The sequence below is a fragment of the Narcine bancroftii genome, chromosome 5 (genome assembly GCF_036971445.1).
Source record: "Narcine bancroftii isolate sNarBan1 chromosome 5, sNarBan1.hap1, whole genome shotgun sequence".
NCBI classification, from domain to species: Eukaryota; Metazoa; Chordata; class Chondrichthyes; order Torpediniformes; family Narcinidae; genus Narcine; species Narcine bancroftii.
Genome location: NC_091473.1, coordinates 13,269,582 through 13,294,340, shown reverse-complemented (window position 1 = coordinate 13,294,340; position 24,759 = coordinate 13,269,582). Strand labels below are relative to the sequence as shown.

The 24,759-nt window shown below is 39.3% G+C and overlaps 1 protein-coding gene across 23 annotated transcripts in view; it reads left to right on the top strand.

Annotated features, from left to right (window-relative positions):
- Window positions 1-24,759, top strand: part of dock3 (dedicator of cytokinesis 3) — a 939,092-nt gene that overhangs the window by 694,796 nt on the left and 219,537 nt on the right. For all 23 annotated transcript variants that reach the window (XM_069936839.1, XM_069936837.1, XM_069936835.1 and 20 more), the window contains 4 exons: window positions 23-123; window positions 3,588-3,669; window positions 22,157-22,327; window positions 23,417-23,609. In XM_069936839.1, coding sequence (XP_069792940.1) covers window positions 23-123; window positions 3,588-3,669; window positions 22,157-22,327; window positions 23,417-23,609 — 547 coding nt within the window. The remainder of the gene's footprint in view (window positions 1-22; window positions 124-3,587; window positions 3,670-22,156; window positions 22,328-23,416; window positions 23,610-24,759) is intronic.

Below are 24,759 nucleotides of genomic sequence, written 5' to 3'. Positions count from 1 at the left end.
TCTCTCTCTCTCTCTTTCCTAGGTATTCGTAATAAATTTGCTGCGGGACAGCAAGTATTTTCACTTCCGGCCTGTGATGGATGCCTACATTAAGAAGCACTTCTCTGGTGCACTGGCATACAAGTGAGTCCAATTATTTGGTGACTCAGGACTTACGTCCAGAACCATATAGAGTTCACTAATAATATAAGGATGTGTCTGTAAAATTGGACACAACTTTTTTTAAAGCTGCTCTTCAATAAAATAACCATTGATGTCAATGACTTCATTTCAGTGGTTCAGAATGCACTGGGTCTGGCCCAACACCCAGAATCACTGTCCAGATCCTATATACTCACACTTAATTGGGTTGGATATGGATGGTCAAATTTGCTGACTCTCCGCTCCCTGCATCTGAGCAGCGAAAGCAGTGAAGTGCTAATTTGGCCTTTGGCAGTAGAGTGCAGAGGCACTGCTCTGTGAATGTCCCAGACCAAAGCAAAGCTGGTACTGGAGCCTTTTCTTTAATTCCAAAACTTCAATACAGACATTTATAAGCTGTTGAAATTAATCAACAAAGAAAATTAAAAGTTAAATAAAAACACATCACATTGAAAGAATTGAAAGTTAAAAATATAAATCAAAAACATTAAAGTAAATCTGAATACTAAAAGTACAGATCTTTCTCTTTGCCTCCTTATTCTTTACTCAAGAAGCAAATCAAAACTTTCACCATGTCTGAATTGACACTGGATCTGAGTGCCAATTCCCCAATGTAACAATAGGCAAAACTGGTCTCTTTATTGAGTTGCAAGTTGTACGGTGTAACATGGTGCCATGCATGTGACGAGATGAACCATTGCTCAAAGCCAGTCCAATGTTTAATTCACTGAAAGGGATGATTATAATTTGTGTATCAGATGTAATGTTGGTCCATGAGCTGGAATTGCTCTTTTAATCCTGCTGTTCTTTCAAGGATTATTTCATATGAACAGTGGCTGTCTGGTATTGCAACAGAGTTGCAAGATGTATTTACAAAAGGAGGCAATCCTCTCTAACGATGCAGTTTGGATCAATAAGATGTTTCATGAATATCGAACCTTTGGTTGTTTAAATTAGTTACTGGATGGCAAAAATGGCAGTTGTAAATTCCTATCAAATATGCCATGGTTTAGCTTTGGTTCCAGTTATGGACTCGTTATACCATCGCTTTGTTTAAATCTGTCTCAATTAGGCAATATTCCAGTGCAACCAAGAAGGTAAAAAATGCATTAAAATCTTTTAAACAACATAAATTTCTAAGTCATGCAGGTATGTGGTTGTATCCAGGCACATTGAAAAGAGGAATTACTGAACTATATTCATAGTATATAAATATCTGTTAGCTTTAGCATAGATTATTTTATAACTCAAACAAGGTTGTCATTGCCAAGGCAATGTCTGCCTCTCATTGTACCTGATAAATTGGTGCTAGCTCCCATCTCAGACTTTCTGCTTGGACTTTTGTCACAATGGTGAATGACAGGGAGTCCAGCAATTAAACCCAAAGCTGATGTTTGGGACATTATGTGATTTGGAGAGGAATCTGCAGCTGCTCCTGTTCAAGTCCTTGTCCTTCTCAGTGAAAGAGGTAACATATTTGGGGTATACCTTATAGGTAGTAAGTAATAACAGTCTATTTTCTGGATGGTGCATGGTGCGCTAGTGTTGGAGGAATTATATGTTTATTGCCAGTCAGCAGATTGTAACGTCCTGGATGGTCTCAAGCTTCCTAGGTATTGTTGAAACTGACCAACAAGACAAAACAAGATTATTCTACTACACTGCTAATTTATATCTGTGATGGTGGATAAGATGTAAGAAATCAGAAGACAGGTTATTCATTACAGAGTACCTAACCTTTGATCTAGACCCATAGTGTCATCAGTGACTTTCAATATGAGGCAGGGGGCTTGACGATTGCATTGCTGTTGAACATAAAGGATAGGGGACTACACTAATTTTTGTTGAGGGTGATCATTATCAGGCATTTCTGTGGTCTGAATGTCACTTACTTTAGGCCCTTTCAGGTGAACCCTCCTCCTTGAGGCCAGCAATAGGAGCAGATTTAAAACTGCTAACTTACTTTTTAGGTGACAGCCATAAAAGGCTGCTGCAGCATTACGAATGTGGTGATAAACCACTAGCCGACTGCAGGGGGCGATCACTGTACCTGCAGGAAGATCACTGGAGAACCTAAATGGACCCCACCTGGTTGGCTGCCAATCAGCTGCCCGGGATATAAGCCACATCGAGCCCCTCTCGAGGTTAGTCACTCAAGAGCAGGGTCACAACGTGCTCCACCTAAAAGGGCCTATTCATATCCAGAGGCACCTTGTAGCGCCCTCTGGATCTGATGGAGGCGGGGCATCTGGTGCCTCAGTGCCACCTGTCATGAATGGCCATCATCCCTACCCATAATCCCCCACGCAGGTAGAACCACCCTGTGTTTTCCCCGCCAGCCGCCCCTGCCCCAACACCTCCTGCAGACCTCCCCTGCCCCGACGGTCCCCACTGGCCGGCCCTGCCCTGACGGCCCCTGCTGGCCACCCCTGCCCCAACAGTCCCCGCCAGCCACACCTGCCCTAACAGTCCCCGCAAATTGCACCTGCCCCAATGGTCCCCGCGAATCTCCCCTCTCCAATGGGCTGGGGGTCTGTCAGGTAGAAGGGCGGGGGAGGCTGTCAGGTAGCAGGGCTGGGGAGGCTGTCAGGTATCAGGGCGGGGGGCTGTCAGGTAGCGGGGCGGGGCAGAAGGCTGACAAGTAGCAGGGCTGGGGGTCTGTCAGGTAGCAGGACGGGGACTGTCAGGTAGCAGGGCAGGGGGCTGTCAGGTAATGGGACGGGGCTGTCAGGTAACGGGGCGGGGACTGTCAGGTAGTGGTACGGGGGGGTGACTGTCAGGTAACGGGTGGGGGCTGTCAGGCAGCAGGTAGTTGGGTCACAGGCTGAGCACATTCTGCTGATTATCCTTCCCCAAGGAGGGTTGATGTTGGTGCCTCAGAGGTGCGCTGTGAGTGAATATTGAGCTGCAAGGTGGGATATTCAGCAGCTTTACATGGAATGTTCAGGCTATCTGAAAGGACCTTTTGTAAAGTCTATGCCCACTTATTGTTCACATCTTGTTGCAATTTTAAAAACACTCTTTGAATAGGAGTTGGAAGTTTATGAAATGTTGAAGTAGAAATTCTGCCTGGTCCACAAGAAAAATAATTTCATGGTTGTATGTGATGTACTCTGACAATAAATTTGAACTTTGAAGTGCTAAATTAAAATAATGAAATCTGGCAATAAATGACAACAATATCGCCTAGATTTACCAAAAGTAAACAACAGTCATTTTATTTTTATTTCCAAAATGTGTTCACAATGTTCCCTTACAAATAAATTATCTACGCACATATTCTGGTCTAAGCATTAGTGTGTCCAACAAAACTTTGTACCTTCTTGCCTAATGTATTTCTCCTTGTTGTAATGCTCTTTGTGCAAATTATTCCTTTGTGTGATAATCTAGTAAAAACTTAGACATATTTATTTTCTTTGTAAACATGTTGTAATGTATTTTTACAGGGAGCTTATCCGATGTCTGAAATGGTACATGGATCGATCTGCAGAAGTTGTGAGACAAGACCACATTCAAGAAGCAATGAGGGTAATGAAGTGGCTATCTGACAAAATATAGAAATGGAACAGTTACTCCAGGCAACCCCCGCATTACTACCATTTGGGTAACAAAACTTCACAAATCACCACCAAAAATTTGATTAATATTAGCTCTCAGAGAAAATGTGTTTAAAAAAAAAAGTAAATACATAAACACAATTTTTTTCAACTTGCATTTCTTAGTGCATACACAGATAATGTGGCTTTGCCTTACATAAAATCACAATATGGATCACTTCACAGGAATGCAATTAATGTCCCCACCTCTGTAATGTAGGCTTTGCCTGTACTTTGTTTAAAGTCAAACCCCACCCCCCCCACTCCATTAATATAGAACATTTGTAAATACTCACCAGGAAATACAGACAGAAAACTCAAATTACCTGATGTTGTAGAATTCAATATTGAATCAAAATGCTACAACATGCCCAGTCAGAAGATGAGGTGGATTGTCGTTCTGTGGGTACTTGTTCAATGGCACAGCTAGGAGGTTCAGGGGGAACGACTGCTCGCCGAATATATTTTTCAAAAGTGGGGCTCCCTCCCCCCCCTGCTTTGACTCTGCCATCGCCTCGCTCTGACACTGCCAAAGAATATGCTCCCCCTGCACCCCGCCTAGTTCTGCCACTGGCTGCAATAAGACCAGTTGATCCTTCCTTGGCGGTTCCTGACAAAGCACCAGGGCTTCTGTCGGTTGCAGCAGAAGTTTTGATCTCCCAGACCTTTGTTTGGGAACTTCGCCCCTTGGCAGACACCTGCAGCTGGACTTGGTGGAACCAAGTGGACGCCACGAGGTGGCTGGGCTGTGCAGGGAGCCGCCAGGCTGGTTGGGAGGAAAGGGGTGGTGCCGATGCACCATACTCCAGTGCTGTAGAGGAGAGCTGCAGTGGCGAAGAAGCTGCCCATGGTCCTCATAGTGAGAGCTGTCTGCTGGCATCCATCACCCAAGCTTACGAACAACAGCAGAGCAGCTCTCTGCATGATCAACCCTACATCCACTGACTAAAGCCCCATGAGAGGTGTATGTGTTGGCTGGGGGAGGGAGAGTGGTGTTGGGGGAGAGATAATACAGATGAGAGAGGGAAACTCAGCCCAATGTCAAGGAGAGGGGGTTAACATATAATGCTTGTGACATGCATCCATTCTGGCTCTGACAGTGGGAGAGAGAACAGAGATGTGAGAGGGAATTCAGTCCAAAATCAGCGACGGGACTCGACCCAATGCTCTCCCTCTATAGATGCCCGATGATGCTTATCTCTCATAGCTAATAAAACTGTATTGGCATGTTTTAATATAATACAAGTATGATTGCATTCTACAAAGTATAATTATTAATTACCACATTATTTTAGGTCACTAACTTTTTATGTGCAAGTTAATTTCCTTTGTACGCTGGTGCAAAATGTATGTGCTTGCACGTGCACACAGTCTACAGGGAACAGAGGTCGGGGTGCATTTTTATGTGCTCACTACCCCTAACATTAGAACCTGGCTATGCTCCTGTTATGAAGCGTCCTTACACAAGCTTGAGAAGCATGTTGCAGCCCCACAGATGCAGCCTGATCTGTTGAACATTTCTAGCATTTTTTGCCTTTATTTTAGATTTACAGCAACTGCAATTTGTTTGTTTTTTTCTTTTTTAATCACCATGAATATTGTGGTAAATGAGTTAAACAGCTGATGATAGTACTCATTGGGGAAATAATTAAAGCTTAATTTCTTGTTAGTGCAAAAACAAGTAGCACTGGACTCCTCTGATTTTAGCATTATATAAACTGTTGTGTATAAGGTCTTTCTCACAAAACTCTTATTTGTCTTCCATGGGAAGATTTGCCTTGAATTATTTACTTTTGATGTTTCCTCTACTTTTCCCTATATACAAGATTATTTTATTTTCAAGTAATAGAACAGAAAATGTAACATAGTAAAGCCCCTGTTATCCAGAATTCAAGCAGCCAGCAACCTCAACCAACCAGCAAAAAAAAAAATCGATCAAAATAAATAGGTAAACTGGAAAATACATTTTTCTGGCATCACCAATCTCCATAGATGCCATATACCGGGGTTTTAGTGTATTACACAAAATTTCCTTTAGTCTGCTGTAAGCCAGATGAACAGTTGCCATTAGTACTTCCCGGCACACCTTTGACAGTAAGAGAAAGAGAAGCAAAAGGGATTCCTTTCAGAGACACTGACTGTCTGTGGATTTTCCTACAGCCCTCCTGCTGCCTTTACAACAAACTCCTGTTCTATTCATTGCAGCCTAAGCTTTAGGTTCAAGCCTCCCTCGAATGCAATCAAGAAGCCTTCAGTGCCCAAAGCCATATGAGAGCCCTCAGCACCCTCTTGAATCCCAGCTCCACTACCTGGTTCCCATGAGCCACTTTCCAGCAGCCTGCAGCTCGAGTAGATCCTTTGACTACAAGTTGCCATCAGCCCACAGCATGTATTGATCCTTCAGCCACTGACCCCCTCTCTGGTTCACTGCTGTGGTAACCATCCTGTAGGGTTGTCTCCTGCATTTCTCCTTCTCAATGGATGATGTTCCCCTGTTTCTGATGCCCTGCACTGATCTACTACTCCCCTGGAATCTTCAACCCCTCAAGGCTGTTGCCAGCACAGGCACCACCATCTTGGGAACAGACCCACCAGTTGCAGAATTTTCAACAATAACACTGTTGGATACTTTAACCGGCCATTTAAAGTCTGTACTGAGTTGTTGGCAGTTGGAGGAGCACTGTGGGCCATTTGAAGCAGGCAGTTGGAGGAGCACTGTGGACCATTTAGAGCAGGCAGTTGGAGGAGCACTTAGGACCATTTGGAGCACACAGTTGGAGGAGCACTGTGGACCATTTGGAGCAGGCAATTGGAGGAGCACTGTGGACCATTTGGAGCAGGCAGTTGGAGGAGCATTGTGGACCATTTGGAGCAGGGAGTTGGAGGAGCACTGTGGACCATTTGGAGCAGGCAGTTGGAGGAGCACTGTGTCTCCTCTCCCCACTCTCCCGGACCATACAATCAGTAGTGCAGTTCTGGCAGCATTGCCATTTTTTAATGTTACTTTTCAACTTCCACAAATAAGTGACTGGAGGAAAAAACCAAAATGCTCTATCCTTATAGTTATCCATGTTGGATATTTAATCTTTCAATTAATCTATTCCTTGAACTTTGATTTGTTCTTCATGTACAAAGTCTCTAGCCTCCCTGCTCAATCAGCTGGTTTCTAATGCCAGTCACTCTGGGATTATGTAACACATTTCCACTTTGACTCATGGATCATCACTGCTTCTCATTTCATGTTTACTTCCTTTATTTGTAATTGAAATGGAGTTAATTTAACACTGCCTGCTGTGTGAAACTATTTTTGCTTGCTTTCTTCTTATGTAATTTACTAACAATCCATTGGGAAATTACTTGAAAAACATTAAACTCCAATTACAAGCTTTCCAAACTCAACCCCGTGGAAAACAAACCCTGCGGGATATTTTATATACAACCACCTCTGCAGTTTTACTTTTAACAAACAACATAGCCCAGAATTTGTATTCAGAGCAGAAATAATACTTATTGCTCTCCACAATCTCTATGGCTATACCTTTCTATTCCTGCTGGTATAATTCAGCATTTCAATGGATCTCTGGTTCTTATTAGACCAGAATCATAGAATCATATAAAAATTACCACAGAGGAGCTTGTTTGGCTGATGGAAAAAGGGCTACTCAACCTCATCGTATTTTTCAGCATTTGCCCCATAGTCCTTCCACTCACTGTTCTTAACTACACAATCACAATCTTATTAAAAATAGAGACAAGAAGCAGAATTTTTAAATATCATTTAGTCTCCTCAATAGATGATTGGTGCCTACATGGATAAGTAAAGTGGAACCAAAAATAATTGTTTTGAATATTTTATTTTTGATTTTTTTAAATTATACATAATACAATGTTCAATATCGCAATATACTAAACTTTTTCTTATAAACAACTACAAACAAAAGCAAAACAGTCCCTCCCTCCCTCCCCCTTTCCATGCATACAAATCCACACACCGTCAGAGTTTAACTATCTTAAATATATAAAATACAATTGGAGAAACCACATTTAAATATACCACAGTTGCATTTATAGTCCTTTTTCTTTTTTTATTACTGTATATGGGCTCCTATGTGTTCCAGGTATGGCTGCCAGATCTTTACAGAAGTGTCATATTTATATTTTAAATTATATGTGATTTTTTTCCATAAATATACAACTGTTCATTTCCACAGTCCATCATGTTATAATTAGAGGGGAGTAAGACTTACAAGTGATCGCAGTACATTTTTTTGCTACAGCCAGTGCTATTTTTTATAAATGAGATTTGATATTCAATTTATTGCTTATTTCCATAAAATTATCTAGTAAATATTATTTCATCTTATATTCGTATGTGTGAGTTCTTAGACAACATGTGGATGAAGGAAAAGGTTCTTTAACTTTAAAGTTGATGTAAACAGCCCATGAGACATGCCATGAGGCTGCAAGCCTCCATTACAGATCTCTCATACAGCAGTCTCTCCTGTGTCAGCCCCTGCTGGCAACCAAATATAATCAAACAGGAACTATACTCCTTAAGGCATTGCTAGTTGCTTTACAACCATGATCATTATCATTACATCTCCCTTAAAAAAAAGTAGCTTCTTTTAACTAACATGTTTTCTTTGTATAATTCTGCTATTTTAACTTTAACATCAGGAACTTACATTTTCATAATTATCAACATTGTTAATATTTTTTTAAACTTGTTTTGTGTGTTCACATTTACATACACTAAAACTTGAAGAGCGATACGATAGCATTACTTCATTCTACAACAGGAGTCTTTAAATTTGCTCAATGAGTCTCTTTGGAGGATTCACATGTCTTGACAATTTCCTGATTGATTGTCCTTGAATCTAAGTTGTTGCCTCAGATGATGTCTCCTCAGCTATGAATTCAGTTTGTTCAATAGTATCCGTCTTTCTATCTACTGTGGCTGGTCCCATTTGAAGATCTCGATGATTTCTTCGCAGAACAGCACCTTCATCTGTCTGAATGGTGTATGATCTTGGTTGGACTTCACTAAGGACAGTTCCCTTTTGAGTCCATAAGTTTGTTTTGTCATTTAGCCTTACTTGGTCACCAGTGTAGAATTCTGGTAGGTTTTTTGTTCCTCTGTCAAAGTAATACTTTTGCTTTTCTTTCTGTTGTTCATTCAACTTCCTCACTTTCTTCCCCTCTTTTGATTTTAGGAGGTTATGGGTAGGTTTTGATCTCAGCCTATATCCCATAAAGAGTTGTGCTGGTGACAGACCACACTAGAGCAGTGTTGTGCGGTATACTAGCATGCTCTGGTAGAAGTCTGTTCCACTGTCTTTTGCCTTGTTCATCAGTCTTTTCACTGTCTGTACTGATTTTACCACTAGACCATAGGACTGTGGAAAATGAGGACTTGACGTGGTGTGTACAAAGTCCCACTCTTTGGCAAAATGTCGGAACTTTGAATTGCAAAACTGAGGTCCATTGTCTGTGAAGACCTTGCTTGCCACGCCATGTCTGGAGAATATGGCTTTCCTATCTATTATTACAGCATCTGCAGTGGTGGTGTTTGGTTTACACACCTCTGGATACAGGGAATAATAGTCTGTGACTACAAGATAGTATTTCTCTTGGCATTTGAATAGGTCAGCGCATACCTTCTGGTAAGGTCTGTATGGTGCTGGGTGTGGGTTTAGTGGTTCTGTAGGATTGCTTGCTTGATATTTCTGGTATATTGTACAGTTTTACATTTCATTTGTTAAATTATTGTTGATTATTGACCAGTACATCCATGCTCATGTTCTTTTCTTACACTTTTCGATTCCCAGATGTCTTCCCTGGATTCTTTTTAGCATTTCTTTTTTCAGAATCTTTGGAATTAGGATTTTACTTCCTTTGTAGATGATGTCTTCAATCATATAGTTCCGCCCTGCAGTTCCAGTACACTGAAACGTCAGGTGAGTAATCATGCTTATGTTGGGCTATCCATCCAAGATATTTTTTTCTCAGTTGTCTCAGTGTTTCATCTTTTTCTGACTTTATGAGCTCCATTTTTGCATCTGATATGGGCAGTGCACTTGTCCACTAAGGCGTTCACATCTTCATCCATTTTGATGTTTGTGGGCTCTCTTATGTTAACAGCTCTAGACAATGTGTCTGCTGTGTACATTATCTTACCCGGAATGTATGCCACATTCACTGTATAGCATTGCAGCCTGATCATCATTCTTTGTATTTTAAGTGGACATTCATTTAATGGCTTTTGAAACAATGCATTCAAGGGTTTATGGTCAGTCTCTACACTGATTACTTGTTCTGACACAAACTGATGAAATCTTTCACAGGCGTATGTGATGCTGAGCAGCTCCTTTGCAATTTGAGTGCACCGTGTCTCCGCGTTTGTCATTGAGCGTGATGCATACGCAATGGGTTGCCAGTCATCATATTTTTGCAAATGAACTGCCTCGAGCCCACTATGTGATGCATCTAATGATATCTTGATGGGTATTGTTGGGTCATAAAACCTCAGAACTGGTTCCTTTGTGAGCAATTTCTTTAGTTCTTTCCATGACTTTTCGTGCTCATGACTCCACTCCCATTCAATGTTCTTTTCTGTTAGTCTCAATGGAGCCATCTTTTCTGAGAGGTTGGAAATAAATTTACTTATTTAGTTGACCATTCCATTAAACCTCTGTACATCCTTTTTGCATTGTGGTCTTGGCATGTTCCCAACGGCGGACACCTTTCTGGGATCTGGTCTGATGCCCTCACTGCCAATAATATCTCCTACAAATGTTAGTTCTGTCACCCTCAAGCTATCATTTCTCTCTATTCAGCTTCAGGTTTGCTTTCCTCGTTGCTTCCAGCACTTTTCTTAGTCTCTCATCATACTCCATTCTCATGGTTCCCATACTATGATGTCATCCATTGAGATATCAACTCTATCTAGGTGCTCATAGACCATATGGATAGTTTTGTGATACACTTCAGGAGTTGAGGCAATTCCGAATGGTAACCTTAGGAATCTGTATCTGCCAAATGGACAATTGAACATGCACAGTCTTGAACTTGCTTCATCCAATTTCAACTGCCAAAATCCTGATGATGCATCCTGTTGAAAAACTTTGCATTTGCAAACTGTGACATGATTTCTTCATGATTCAGAAGCTTAAAGTGTTCTCTCTTTATTGCTCTGTTTAGATCTCTTGAATCCAGGCAAATTCTGACCTTTCCATTCTTTTTGTCCACAACAACAAGTGAACTCACCCACTCTGTTGGCTCATCTATCTTCTGACTCACGTTCAGTCTTTCCACCCTATCCAACTCTGCTTTTAGTTGCTTTTGAAGTGCAAATGGAACTTTCTGCATCGATGTATTATCAGTGGAACATTTTTATCCACTCTGATCGTGTGATCTCCTGGAAGTCAGCCTAGACCCTAAAATAGGTCTGTTGTACTCTTTCATGAGTTCATCATAGACTGTCTATCCTTCGCTTTCCACCATGAGGACTCTTTTTACCTGGTTCATTTTCTCACAGGCTGTTAAATTTAGGATGGCCTGTACATTCTTAGGTACCACAATGAATGCTAGCATATGCTCTTTGTCCTTGTATTTCACTTTGACCATGCATTCTGCTTGCACTAGTATATCAGTACCTGACATCCTGTCACCTTCAAATTTGTTCCATACATCTTTGGTTTCTGTCTAATATTCTTAAAATCAGTCTCTGATATTACATTAATTTGTGCTGCAGTATCCAATTTAACTGAAATGTATATGTAATTCACTTTTAATCTCAACACCCAGTCTCTGTTTTCTTTCTTGTTTTCAGTCACAACATCTACATAGATTTCCTTTATCTCCCTTTCATCTACTGTATGAACCTTGCTTTGTGGCACTTGGTTCCTACAGCAATGGGCATAATGGTTGCTTTTGATGCACATATTGCACATTTTACCATATGCTGGATACTTTTTTGATAGGTGTTGTGTACTACATCGACGACATGGCTTTCGATTGACCTTTTCATTTTTGTTCACTGGCCGCCCATCTCTTTTCAGTTTCGCGTGCTTTTTGTTAAACTGTTTTTCTCCATTCTTGCTCCCTGCATCCACATTGTTGCTATTTTCATGAGCAGCTCTTTTGCCTGTCCTTTTACAGATTCTGTAGCCCTATAGAGTGCTATGGCTTTTTCCAACTCTAGATTTTGCTCTCTTAGCAGTCATTCCCTTAGACTGTTATCTGCAAGTTGGTCAGTCCACCAAAATCATGCATTTTGCTTCTGTTTCTCAATTCAGTCACAATACTTTCTTCGGTTTTCTGTACACATATGAAAAATCTGTGCCTCTCAAACGTCACTACGTTTAGGGTGCAGTATACCTCAAACTGTTCCATTATTTTTTCCAATTTCATTTTGTCTCCTTCAGCAGCAAATGTGAAGTTATTATACACCTCCAGGGTTTCATCACCCACGACAGGTAAGAAAACTGATGCTTTCACTTTATCACTTTTCTCATCAGCTCTGACTGCTGCTAAATATAATCCAAAGCATTGTTTTAATCTGTTCCAATTTTCAGCGCTGACTTTAAATTTTCCTTTTAAAGTATTTCCTTTTAATTTCCTTCATCCCACTTCTGACATCATGTTTCATCTTGTATGTGTAAGTTCTTAGACAAAACATGGATGAAGGAAAAGATTATTTACTTTAAAATTGTTGTAAACAGCCCATGAGGCATGCCATGATGTTGCAAGCCTCCATTACAGATCTCTTATACGGCAGTATTTCCTGTGTCAGCCCCTGCTTGTAGACAAGTTTAATCAATCAGGAGTTATAATCCTTAAAGGCATTGCGAGTTGCATTGCAACCATGATCCCTATAATTACAGATATAGCTCTGTGTCACCCATGAAGACCACTCCTGTTATCATGTATAATTTATTCTGGAAATGTCTTGCCGAAATGTCCACACCTTCATACATGACCACATAGCATGTAAAATAGTTCCTATCTCAGTCCCACATCTGAAACATATCTCTGATACTTCTACTTTTGATTTTGTAATTTCTGTGGGATAAAATTATACTGAACCAATCCATATTTTGCATTTATAATTGATGGCATACTGTCCATTCACAATCTGACCCGCTTCTTTTTGAAATAACCACACCCAAGTCCAATTACCATCTTTCTCTTGACCTCCGTAATCCTGGTTTTGCACTTGTTCTTGAGACCATAATACATTTTTGTTACAAATCTGGGTGTATTCCCCATCTAGACTGTTCATTCCGTTTCACTAATTTCAGGTGGGATCAACATTGGTCCCCATCTTTCTCTTAAGAATGATCTAAGCTGGAGAAAACAGAAGAAGGTCCCATTGGCCACTCTGTATTTGTGTTTTAATTGTTCAAAGGACATAAGAGTTCCTTCCATGTAGCAGTCTTCAATATATCTTATACCTTTGCCATACTACAAATGTAACATTCTATTATCTATGTTCATAGTCAATAACACATTTTTACACAGTGGTGCTTTTATTGATATCCCTACTTTTTTTCATATACATTTATTAATTTCTTGCCAAGTTCTGATCATATGTATTAGTATGAGATTATCTGTCTTTTCTTTTCTAGTGATTTGATATTCCATTTATAGATAAAATCTTTTGCTTCCCCCTCCTCCATTGAGTACTTTCCCATCTGTATTCAAGGGGGCAGGGGGGTTGTCTTCAATGAAAAAGGCTTTTCATTGTCAGCTTTTCCAGTGCATACCTTATTATTCTATAGGAACTGTCTAATATGATTGTTTAGTAGTTTAAAGAAGTTTTTAGGTAACGGAACAGGTGGTAATTGAAAATGATACTGCAGTTTTGGTATCACTTTCATTTTGATGCAGTTAACCCTTCCCACTAAAGTAATCGGTGAGTCTCTCCATTTCTGCAGGCCCCTTTCTCTCTTCCCAAGAAGAGGAACATCATTTAGTTTATGCAGATTTTGTAAGTTGTTGTCAGTCGCTATCCCAAGATATTTTATAACATCCATCTTCCATTTAAATTTTTTCCTTTTTGGTATCTTTCGTATTCAAAATTTGTTAATGGCATTATCTTGCTTTTGTTCATATTTATATTATAACCTGATATTCTTCCATATTTTTCCAGTGTTCCTTGTATCTTTTCCAAAGATTTAGCTGGATTTGATAAGTATAGTAGCACATTGTCAGCAAATGGACTAATTTTATGTTCTTCTTGTCTAACTTTGAAGCCTTTTATATCCAAATCCCTTCTTATTATCTCCGCTAAAATAAAAAGCACTGGGGACGGGGGGCATCCCTGTCTGCTTGATGTACTCAAGGGGAACACCACTGACATCTGATTATTGGTTATAATTTTAGCTTGCGATTTATGGTGTAAAGTTTTTATCCAGTTTCTAAATGTTCTGCCTCTGCCAAATTTTTCCAGTGTTTTTTTAAATAGAAAGGGCCATTCCAAATGGTCTAATACTTTTTCCGCATCCAGGGAGACTATAATACTTGGATTCCGTTCAAATTTTGCCATGCTTTATATTATATAATTTTCCTAGACTATTTGAGGAATGACTCCTTTAACAAATCCTCCTTGATCTGTATGTATTAATTTTGAAAAATATTGTCCTAACCTATTAGCCAATGCTTTTGCTAGTATCTTCTAATCAACATTTAATAGGGATATTGGTCTATATGACAACCTTTTTTAATAGGTCCCTATTTTGTTTTGGTAACACTGTAATAATCGCAGTTGAGAATGATTCCGGGAGGATCTGTGTTCTACTGCTTGGTCCAGAACATCTATTAACAAGGGCATTAATAGTTCTTTAAATTGTCTGTAAAACTCAGATGGGAATCCATCCTTTCCCAGTGATTTATTAACCTGTAGGGTACTCAGAGCCTTTTCAATTTCCTCCCTTGTAAAGGGAGTGTCTAGTTCTATCCCTTCTCTTTCTTCTAGTTTTGGAAGTTCAACATTCGACAAAAATTCTTCCATTTCATTCTCATCTCCTAGTAATTCTGATTTATATAATTTCATGCAATATTGTTAAAATGACATTGCTTTCCTTTTGTTCATTTGCTAGAATGTCTGTTTTTGTAGCATTTATTATTCTTGATGACTCCTCTGCTTTAATCTGCCAGGATAAAACTTTGTGTACCCGTTCATCGAAATCATAGTATTGTTGTTTATTTTTTAATATAACTTTTTCTGTTCTATATATTTGTATTGTATTATATCTTAGCTTTTTATTTGTAATTTGTATTCTTCTTGTAGATCTTTTCTTCAATATATTTTTTCTAATTCTATAATATCTTTCTCCAGACTATTTACTTCTGTCCTATATTTGCTCTTAAGGTTCTTTCTTTAGGATATACTTTGTCCCATCAAACATGCTTTGAGCGTGTACTATATCAAAAAATTATTGTTAGTAGATGGCTGATTTGTTTCAGAAAATATTTCAATCTGTCTTCATATACATTCACAGAGTCTGTTCTTTTAAGTAGTGTGGTATTAAGACGCCATCTGTATACATTTTCTTGCTTTTCCGTTATTGCAATAGTTAATGTTAGTGGTGTGTGGTCTGATAGAAGCCTCGTTAGGTATTCCATTTTTATCACTCTACTTTTTAACTGGTCAGACATTTAAAATAAGTCAATCCTTGTATGTGAATTGTCCACCCTTGTGTAAATGAAATTGTGGTTTTGCTGCTTTCGCCCTCATTACTGTTTCTCCAGATTTATCTAGTATTGGGTCCAATCAAAAATTAAAATCTCCTCCAACCAATATATTTTGTTTTTCCTCTATTGTTTTTTAAAAATCCTTCATAAAGGCTTCATCATCATAATTTGGAGCATAAATATTTATAAATGTCTATGCTTCTCCATAAATTTTACAATGTGCCATTACATACCTTCTGGCTTGATCAATCAAAGTGTCTTCTATTAGCACTGGTGTATTTTTATTAATGAGAATCACTATTGCTCTTGCCTTTGAACCAAAGGAAGATGATATTATTTGTCCCACCCATCCTCTTTTTAATTTATCATGTTCACTTTTAATAACTTTAGGTATGCAAAGCCCCTTTTTCTCTTCATTTTCACGTTTATCCCGTTAAAATTAAGAATAATAAACTTTAGTGCTTTATTCATACCATTTTTCAAACAAATATTATAGAAAAATAAAATCTTTCCAATTTAAAAAAAATAGTCATTTCCCTTTTAAGAGACATTTCCCTTTGAAGAGACATTACCCTTTTAAGAAACATACACATTTACACATTTCCCCTTTAAGAAACACACACACACACACACACACACACACACACACACACACACATCCCTAGCTCTGACAGTGATGTTAACAATAGAACACAGAAGCATGTAAGAAAAGCTCCAATTAGTGCCATCTTTTAAAACTGCTCCTCTCCCGGTGCCATTTTCCCCCTTAAATAGGTGATCCCACCCTGCTACTTTCTTCACCACTTTCCTTTCTTTCCAGAGCTCTCCATATAGATTACAATGATTTTTTTAGCATTAAAAACAAGACGGTTCAGTACTACTAAATATAATTTTTTTAAAAAGATACGTCTTTCAGTTAGTCCTGCTTTGAAATGGTCTTTTCAGTCTTCTCATTTGGCGACTTTAATCTTTTCATAACTTTCTTAAAAATTCTTCCACTTCCTTGTTCTTGAAAATTCGTCGATTACCTTCTGAGACATCCACCCTCAGCATCACTGGGTAAGTCATTTCATATTTAAAGTTTTTAGATCACAGTTGTCTCTTTACTTCATCAAATTCCTTTGTTTGTTGACCAAAGCAGGGCTAAAGTCCTGAAAAAACATTACTTGTGCATTGTCCACTACTAACAGGCCATTGTTATTGTTTGAATATTCTTATGCTTCTCCCAAGATCACATCCCTCTCCTGGTAACTTAACAGTCTTAGCAGGCTGGTCATGGTCGCTGTTCACTTGTTCTTCTGTGTCTGAGGGTCCAGTGAGCCCTTTCAATTTGCAACTTTGCATTTAACTTGTTTTGTCCCAGCATTTGTGGGATCCATGTTTCCCCTCGATTCCTTCTCTCAGTACAATGATTCTTACATCTGCTGAAATTTTCTATATGATCGATCTTATCCATTAATACTTTTCTGTCTGTGTCCCTTGTTTTACTTCAAGAGCCTTTAGCCTGTCTTTTATCCAGTTCAACCTCCATTTGAATCATTCATTCCGTTAAATCTTCCATGATTTCTTTAATTTCCGGTATGTCTCTTATCACTCATTCAAAACTCGTGAAACAAGTGACTAAGTTTTCATCTTGTATAGGATGGTGGTTATATCTTGGGCTGCTCTGCTGGGTTCAATCGGTCCCAAGGTCCCTCCTGAGCCGCTCTTCATTGGGCTTTCGATTGGTGTTCCTGGCTGAGCTTTTGCTTCTTCAGTTTTTGTTTTTGGTTGCCTTGGTCATTTAGCACTAGTTTTATCCATTTTTGACGATAAAATTCTGGTTTTTGAGCTTTCAAACCGTCTTTTTAATACTTTTTGTGGAGAACTCTTTCAAAACCTACTCAGGTTCTCAGCATGGTCATGCCCCTCACCAAAAATAATTATAAAAATGTTAAAATCGCAGATATTTTGAAATATATTTATGTGAATATAAAATTATTTTTAAACCAGGTGATTGAAAAAGCAAGAATTATGGTTTTGTATGCAATTATATTATATGGGCCTAATGTAACAAATTGTAATATTTTCAGGGTACTTTGTAAAGGGAGCAGTTTAGAGTCCTCTCAGAACAAATCTTTTCCTAATTTCATTGGAGAAAGTTGCAAATAGTGCAGTCAGCAGCAGACTGTTGAATCACTAACAACAACTTTGTAATGTTCACTTTAAGAATGCTTACACTTGTAAAATAATGATAAGCACCAATAGTTTTGTCTCCTTACTCTGCCACACCTGAGTTATCAGATTTATTATTGCTGTTGAAGAATGAAATTAATGACTGGTCCTATTCCTGGATAAAGTAGTAAGAAAGTTCAAGAAGGCCCATATAACATAATAATTGCATACAAAACCATAATTCCTGCTTTTTCTCTGTGCCTGCAAAGGTACCTTAAGGTAAAGCAGTGATGGTAGTGAAGGGAAACAGCCCTGTATTATTGTGCTAAAGTTGGCTGAAAAAGATTGTCTTGAACTGGGAAAAGATTTCAAACCTAATGAGCAGAAAAAAAAATCCACACCATGTCCTTAAAGAGGGATGGTCCACATGGAAGCAGTGACATTTCAGTAAGACATACAAAAGTAGGAGAAGGACAAGTCTCTTGGACCCTCAAGTTGTCTCTTAGGATCCCAAGATAAATAGGTACTAAAGTATTGGGTGCATTACTCACAATCTTCCAAAAGTCTTTAAATTGAGATAAATACCAGTGGATTAGAAATTGGGAGGAAAAATGCAGGTAATTGAAGGCTGATTGGCATTACATACTGTATATTGTTGGGAAAATATAATCAATTATTAAGGAGGTACGGAGCGCTATCAATTAGATCTGACAGACTGGAAGTCAAGATTAATAGACTTAAACTTACAGTCATAGCTTACATGCTGTTGGCCCAATTCCAAGGCAGTTCTGAGGGAAGGGATTGGGTGATACCGTCTTTATTAGGAATCCTGGAGGGGAAGGAGTTACAGAATCAGGGGCGGCCCAACCAGTACAATGACTGTCAAACAGTGTTCCACCACAAGATAATAGCAGCACATATGAAAAAGCATAATCTAATCAGACTTCATGAAGGAGAAATTGTGAGATACAAATGTACATCAGTTAAGGGAAAACATGCAAAATGTTGGCAAATGCATTATAATGTGGAAAAATTTCACTTTATTTTGGAAGGAAGAAGTAAAGAACAGAGGATTATTTAAATATATCAAAACTACAGGAGAACTACAATACATAAAGTTTTAAGGGCACTGAATATTGTGTGCCATTCTGGTCACCATACTATGAGGGCGCTGCCGAAGCTACTGTAATATAAGCACTGTCACTGATGCAAACCAGGGAGAGCAGGAGTGGAGACACAGCACCCCCTGAAGTGTCCGACTGCCAACAGCTCTGTACATGCTTTAAATGGCCTGTTGAAGGAGCCGACATTTTTTATTAAACATTTGTGACTACAGAGTCTGGGATCAGTGCCTGTGTTTGGCAGTGGCCTCCAGAGGTGCAGTAAGGGGGAGAATACCTCCCGTTGAGAAAGGGAAACAGAGAAAGTGACCCCAAGGACGGTGTCCATGGTGCCAGACCAGAGAGGGGAGTCGATGGCTAAAGGACACACATAGGAGACGAGCTGTTGGCGAAATGTGGGTGAGGAACTCACACAGACTGCAGGCTGCTGCTGACATGAGGTTAAGGACTCAACCAGGGTGCAGACTGTTGGAGACTGACTCATGAGAACCAGATATCAGAACCAGGATTCCAAAGGGTGCTGAGGGTAGGAAGGGCCCTGAGTGCTGAAGGCTTCCTCATCATGTTGTAGGTTTGGATCTGAGACCGATTGCTAATGGTTTGACCTGAACCAGAGTCTTGTGCAGTTGCAGAAGCTGCAGGAGCACTGGAGGGGAATCCACCAACACACAGTGACTCTTTTGCTTCTCTTTCTCTGACTGTAAAGAGCAGCAGGAAAAGACTAATGCTAATTTTTTTCTGCCTTATGACAGACTAAAGGCTATTTCATGTAATAATACATTTCTGTTCTGAGGGTAAAGGATTATAGTGAGAGCAGTAATATTTAAAGGGATCATGAGGGACTATTTTTCATATAGAAGGTAGTGAGTATATGGAATGAACTGAATTAGAAAATGGTAGAGGCAGGAATAATTAAAACACATAAATATCATTTTTTATGTGTATATGGGTAAGAAAAATTTAGTTGGACTTGGGCCAAATGCAGGCAAATAAGATTATCTCAGATTACCTTAGTCGGCTCAGGTGGGTTGGGCTGGAGGGCCCGTTTCTGTGCTATAGAACTATTATGCATCAAATACAGGAAGCTAGCAGAAAGTAAAATGAATACTCATATTTGAGGAGTTAGAGTATTAAAAGAGAGGTTATACAAGGTACTAGTGAGACAACATCTAGAGTACTATGAATAATTTTGGTTCCAAAATTTCAGGACTTGTCAGACAGGTCATGACTACCTACTGGAATTTATAATAATGAAAGACAACTTTATTGAATATGTAAAGTTGCTGAGGACTTAGCAGGGTAAATGCAGAGAGTATGCTTACTCTCAAGGGAGGAACCCATTCCAGAGGACATTGGCCCGAAATGTGGGTGCCCATTTCAGAACGAGATGAGAAAGGATGTATTTTTTCAGATGTAAACCTCTTTGCCACTGAGCTGTGGGAACTGTGGAACTAAATACTTTTGTCAGTTTGAAAATGAGGTAAATAGATTTCTTATCAGTATGGGAATCAAGGATTATGTATTAATGGCAGTAAAATGCATATGAGGAATGTCAGATTAGCCGTGATCTTGTTGAAGGTTCAAATATCTGAATAACTTTTTTTCACTTTGGTCTTACTTGAGGTAATAAGTGGACAGAATAATCCTTGAACCTTTTCAGCACTTGGGGTTTGAAAAAATTTCATATTCTGTTTTGATGAATAGGTACACCTGTTAAGGGAAATTTAATCTAAGAGGAGGTTTTTTGTGGTATGTTAAATTGTACAATTTGTTGTGATTATCATGGGGGAATTCAGGAAGATTAATAAAAAATAAAAATACTGCATGCACTAAAGATTATTTAAAAAGTTGTTACAGGGACATCATCAGGTCATTTTTTGGAGGCAGCCAGCCTCAATACAGTTCTGCGATTTAATGGCCTTTCTTCCCTGAAATACCACCATCAAATGAAGCAGCTTTTCTGAGTAGAAACTGTTATTTTAAGAACTCCTGCTACCATGGTTGATTGGGAGTCTAATTTTGACCTTGTAAGTAACATTGCTGTTAACACATCCTTCATGTATGGTTATCTTCCATGCATGGAATTCATTATTGTACTGAGCCTCATGTACTTCATGACACACATGAGAATATCAATCCCTTGGGTTTTAAGCTAAACTGGAGTGGATCGCTTGGATTGCATTTTCATGCAAGGGAGAATTGCTAGCCCTGGTTCTATGTCTGCAGTAATTCAGACTGGACAGCAATGAGAATGCACCTTTGGCCTTGGCATCAGAAATGAAAAATTCAATTTTTATTTGCACTCGATAAAACGAGCTGGATGAAATTCAGCTGTGGATGTTTAGTGTGATCATTTCTTTTCAGTTCTGGCGAAAGGTCTTGGACCTGACATACTTTCTCCTTCCACAGTTGTTATCTGACCTGCTGAGTATTTCCAGCATTCTCCAGATTTCCAGTATCTGCAGGGATTTTTTGTATTTCATTTGGTGTGATTAGGTTTGTTATGATTCCTCTAGCTATTAAATGGTGCTGTCTAGTTACCTAATGAAAGGACATTGAGTAGAAATGAAACTGGAGATTAAATGATTAAAAAAAACTGCTGATGTTGGAACACAATCAGCAGATCAGGTAACAGTTCCATCAAAGAGTCTCAGTCCTGATAATGTTCAATTTTTTAAAAAACCTAGATGATTGTCCCTGTCAATCATTGCCTTCAAAGGTGAATGATGGAAAATGATAGGTGTCATGAATTCCACTGGGAAAATTTTCTGTGGTTTCAATTACTCTCAATTATCAAGAATGGAATTGGGGACACATTTAACTGATCTGGGTAAAGGTGACCCATCCACAAAGGTCAACTGTGAATTGTATCTTGTTTAAGTAACAGCTTTGCTAATGTTTTGAGGACTGAAATTTACAACTTCTCATGGTAAGATTTGATCTGGAGTTGCTGGACCAGTCAGGTCCCAGGGATCCAGTTGCTGTTTATTTTGATGGACCAGTATGGTGGTGGCCATGGGCTGGGAGGGCACCAAGACTCCACTGCCACTGAATATGTTCTATTTTTGGGACATGAAGGCAGTGGCGGACCCGGTGTTTGAGGTGCGGGAGGTGAGCACAAGCCAGGTGCCAGTGGTGGTGGGTCATGGGCGGTACCATGACTGAAGTGCTCTGGATCCAGTTTAAGAACTTGTTGGCCCAGAGTAACATACGTCTGACTTAAATCCATTTTGAGATCTGACTAGTCTGTCAGAATGGAACTCAGGTGTATGTTGGGGACCATCTGTACTGTATTCACATGGCTTACTGCATGCATGACATAAATCTTTTGGAACATGAATTTTCTGACACGTGACAATTTTAAAACATCTATAATGTGAGGAATGTATCATCAGTTTTGATTACCAAGTTAAGTGACCTAAGAATTTGTGTTCCTCTTCCCTTTAGGCCTTGGAATATTTATTCAAGTTTATTGTGCAGTCGCGGATCTTGTACTCAAGAGCAACAGGTGGCATAGAGGAGGAGCAGTTTCGTACCAGCATTCAGGAACTCTTTCAATCCATCCGCTTTGTCCTGAGTTTGGATAGCAGAAGTTCTGAGACCCTTGTCTTCACGCAGGTTAGTTCAGTAGTTTGCAACACGTCCTTTAACAGCTAAGCCTGATGCAGTATCACAGCGTGACGGGAAAAAAATCCAATAGTAATGGACACCCACATCCGCCTTATTTTTTATCAGTAACTGTAGATAAAAGATGCTGTGCTTTAATCTTTCAAACATTATTAAAAGTTTCCTGCTCGTTGCAAGGTTCTCAAGTAAAATGAGTTTGAATAGGATCAATCGAATTCTTCATTCACTTAGATTAATCTGTCATCCGCACCATAGCCAGTAAAAATAATCCATTCTACTGTGGTTGAAAACAACTCTGCAATTATAGGTGAGGCTTGCTTGTTGCAGAGTTCCTTTATTGACTTTAACTCTATAGTGTCTCATCATCAGAATACTTGTTTTACAAGGTGTCAGAAATTGCAAACTCCATTCCATTAGGAGTCATCAAGGACAGCACAGAAGCAGACTCTTTGGTCCCATTTGTCCATGCCACTCAAGCTAGTCCCATTTGCCTGCATTTGGCCATAGCTCTCTAAACCTTTCCTATCTTTAAAATTTTACAGTTGCCCCCACCTTCAGCATTTCCTCTGGCAACTCGTTGCATATACCCTTCACCTTGTGTGTGGAAAAAGGTGCCACTCAGGTTTTTTTTCTCCTCTCACCTTAAATATACGTCTTCCAATTTTAGATTTCCCTACCCTGGTAAAAAGGCAACATCTATTAAACTTACCTATGCCTTCCTTGATTTGACTAACCTCTAACTAATATCTTTCACCAAAACTAGTGACAAAGAAATTATTCCCTGATAAGAAATTAATAATGATGGTGTTTCCTCTGCCAACAGGCTTATCTATTTTCTATATTGATTCAATTATTAGGCATGAGGTTGTAAGATGCTTGCATTTTTGAGAAACTTGCTTCCTGGTTACATCCAGATAAATCAGTATTTGATGCTGATAATCTTTCTGATAATTAATAATGGAGAATTGGTGTATATCATCCTGTACCTTATTGTATTGTCTTGAGCTTTACTAAATGTACTTTGACATGAATACCACAGATTGCACGTTGATAAACTAAACCACCATTGTTTCACTGTAGGCGGCTCTTCTCAACTCTTTCCCTGCAATCTTTGATGAACTGCTGCAGATGTTTACAGTGCAGGAGGTGGCTGAGTTTGTGAGAGGAACATTGGGAAGCATGCCCAGCACAGTGCATATTGGTCAGTCCATGGACATAGTCAAGCTGCAATCCATCGCACGGACAGTGGACAGCCATCTCTTTTCATATCCAGGTAAGGGTCGGAAGTATCCTGGCATTGTCCATATTAAACCTTTACTTTCAGATAAGGTGAATGAGCATCAAATACTTTTTTTCATTCAGTACATATTTTTCCAGTGGGTATATTTGTTCTGATCTGCAAATGACTCATCAAGCCAGTAGAGAAGTAAGTTATGTGCATTGCATTCCATTTTTAAATTCCTTTAAATTTTTTAACACATTTAACAGCAAAATGGTCATTCGATTTGTCTGCAATGGCATTTCTAGTCAACAAGGGAACTTGCACTGGAGTAGATAAATAGATTGGGTACATAGGAAATTACATCATTCATTGCTTGGGAATGAATATTTTCCTACTTTGAAATAGACTAAGTGCTGCTTCACAATTCTTAATACACTGTGCAGCACTGAACTTTCAAATCTGTCTAAGACGCATCATAAAAAAAAGATGAGTTGCAGAGTAATTTATCACCTCTACTTCTGTTGTGGTCCAACTACTGCTGAATAGGGTGGAGCTGTAAAACAAACATTTGGGACAGAGGAAGGGCAAATGTCTGCAAATCTTAAACCACATGAATATAAAGTGAGTTAAACAAGAAAGTCTCCATATGCTATGATTGTATTTAATATACAGATGTGCTGGAGAAATTAGCAGATTGCACTAAGTTCTTTATGTAGCAAAGGTACATAACCAACGTTTTTGGCCTGAGCCCTTTGTCAAGGTATATGAGCAAAAAGTAAGCAGATGCCTGAATAAAATGGTGGGGAGAGGGGCAGGGGAAGGAGAACAGGCCCATAAGCAAGAGGTCAGAGGTGGAGGGCAGAAGAGAAAAGGCCTGGAAGTGATAGAGGGAGGGAGATATCTCTCCAAATGGAGAGGGAAGGGGTGGAGAGCTGGAGGAAAGGAGACAGGGATCAGGAAAGAGAAAGAGGCAGGGAAGGGATCAAATGGAAACTGAAGAATTCAATGTCAGTGTCATCTGATTGGAGAGTGCCCAAACGGAATATTAGGTGCTGTTCCTCCAATTTGTAGGTGGCCTCGGTTTGGCAGTGCATGAAGCCATAGATGGACATGTCGGCGTGAGGATGGAGCATGGAATTGAAATGGTTGGCCAATAGGAAGTCCCTGGTATCGCAGTAGACAGAGCGACAGTACTCAATGA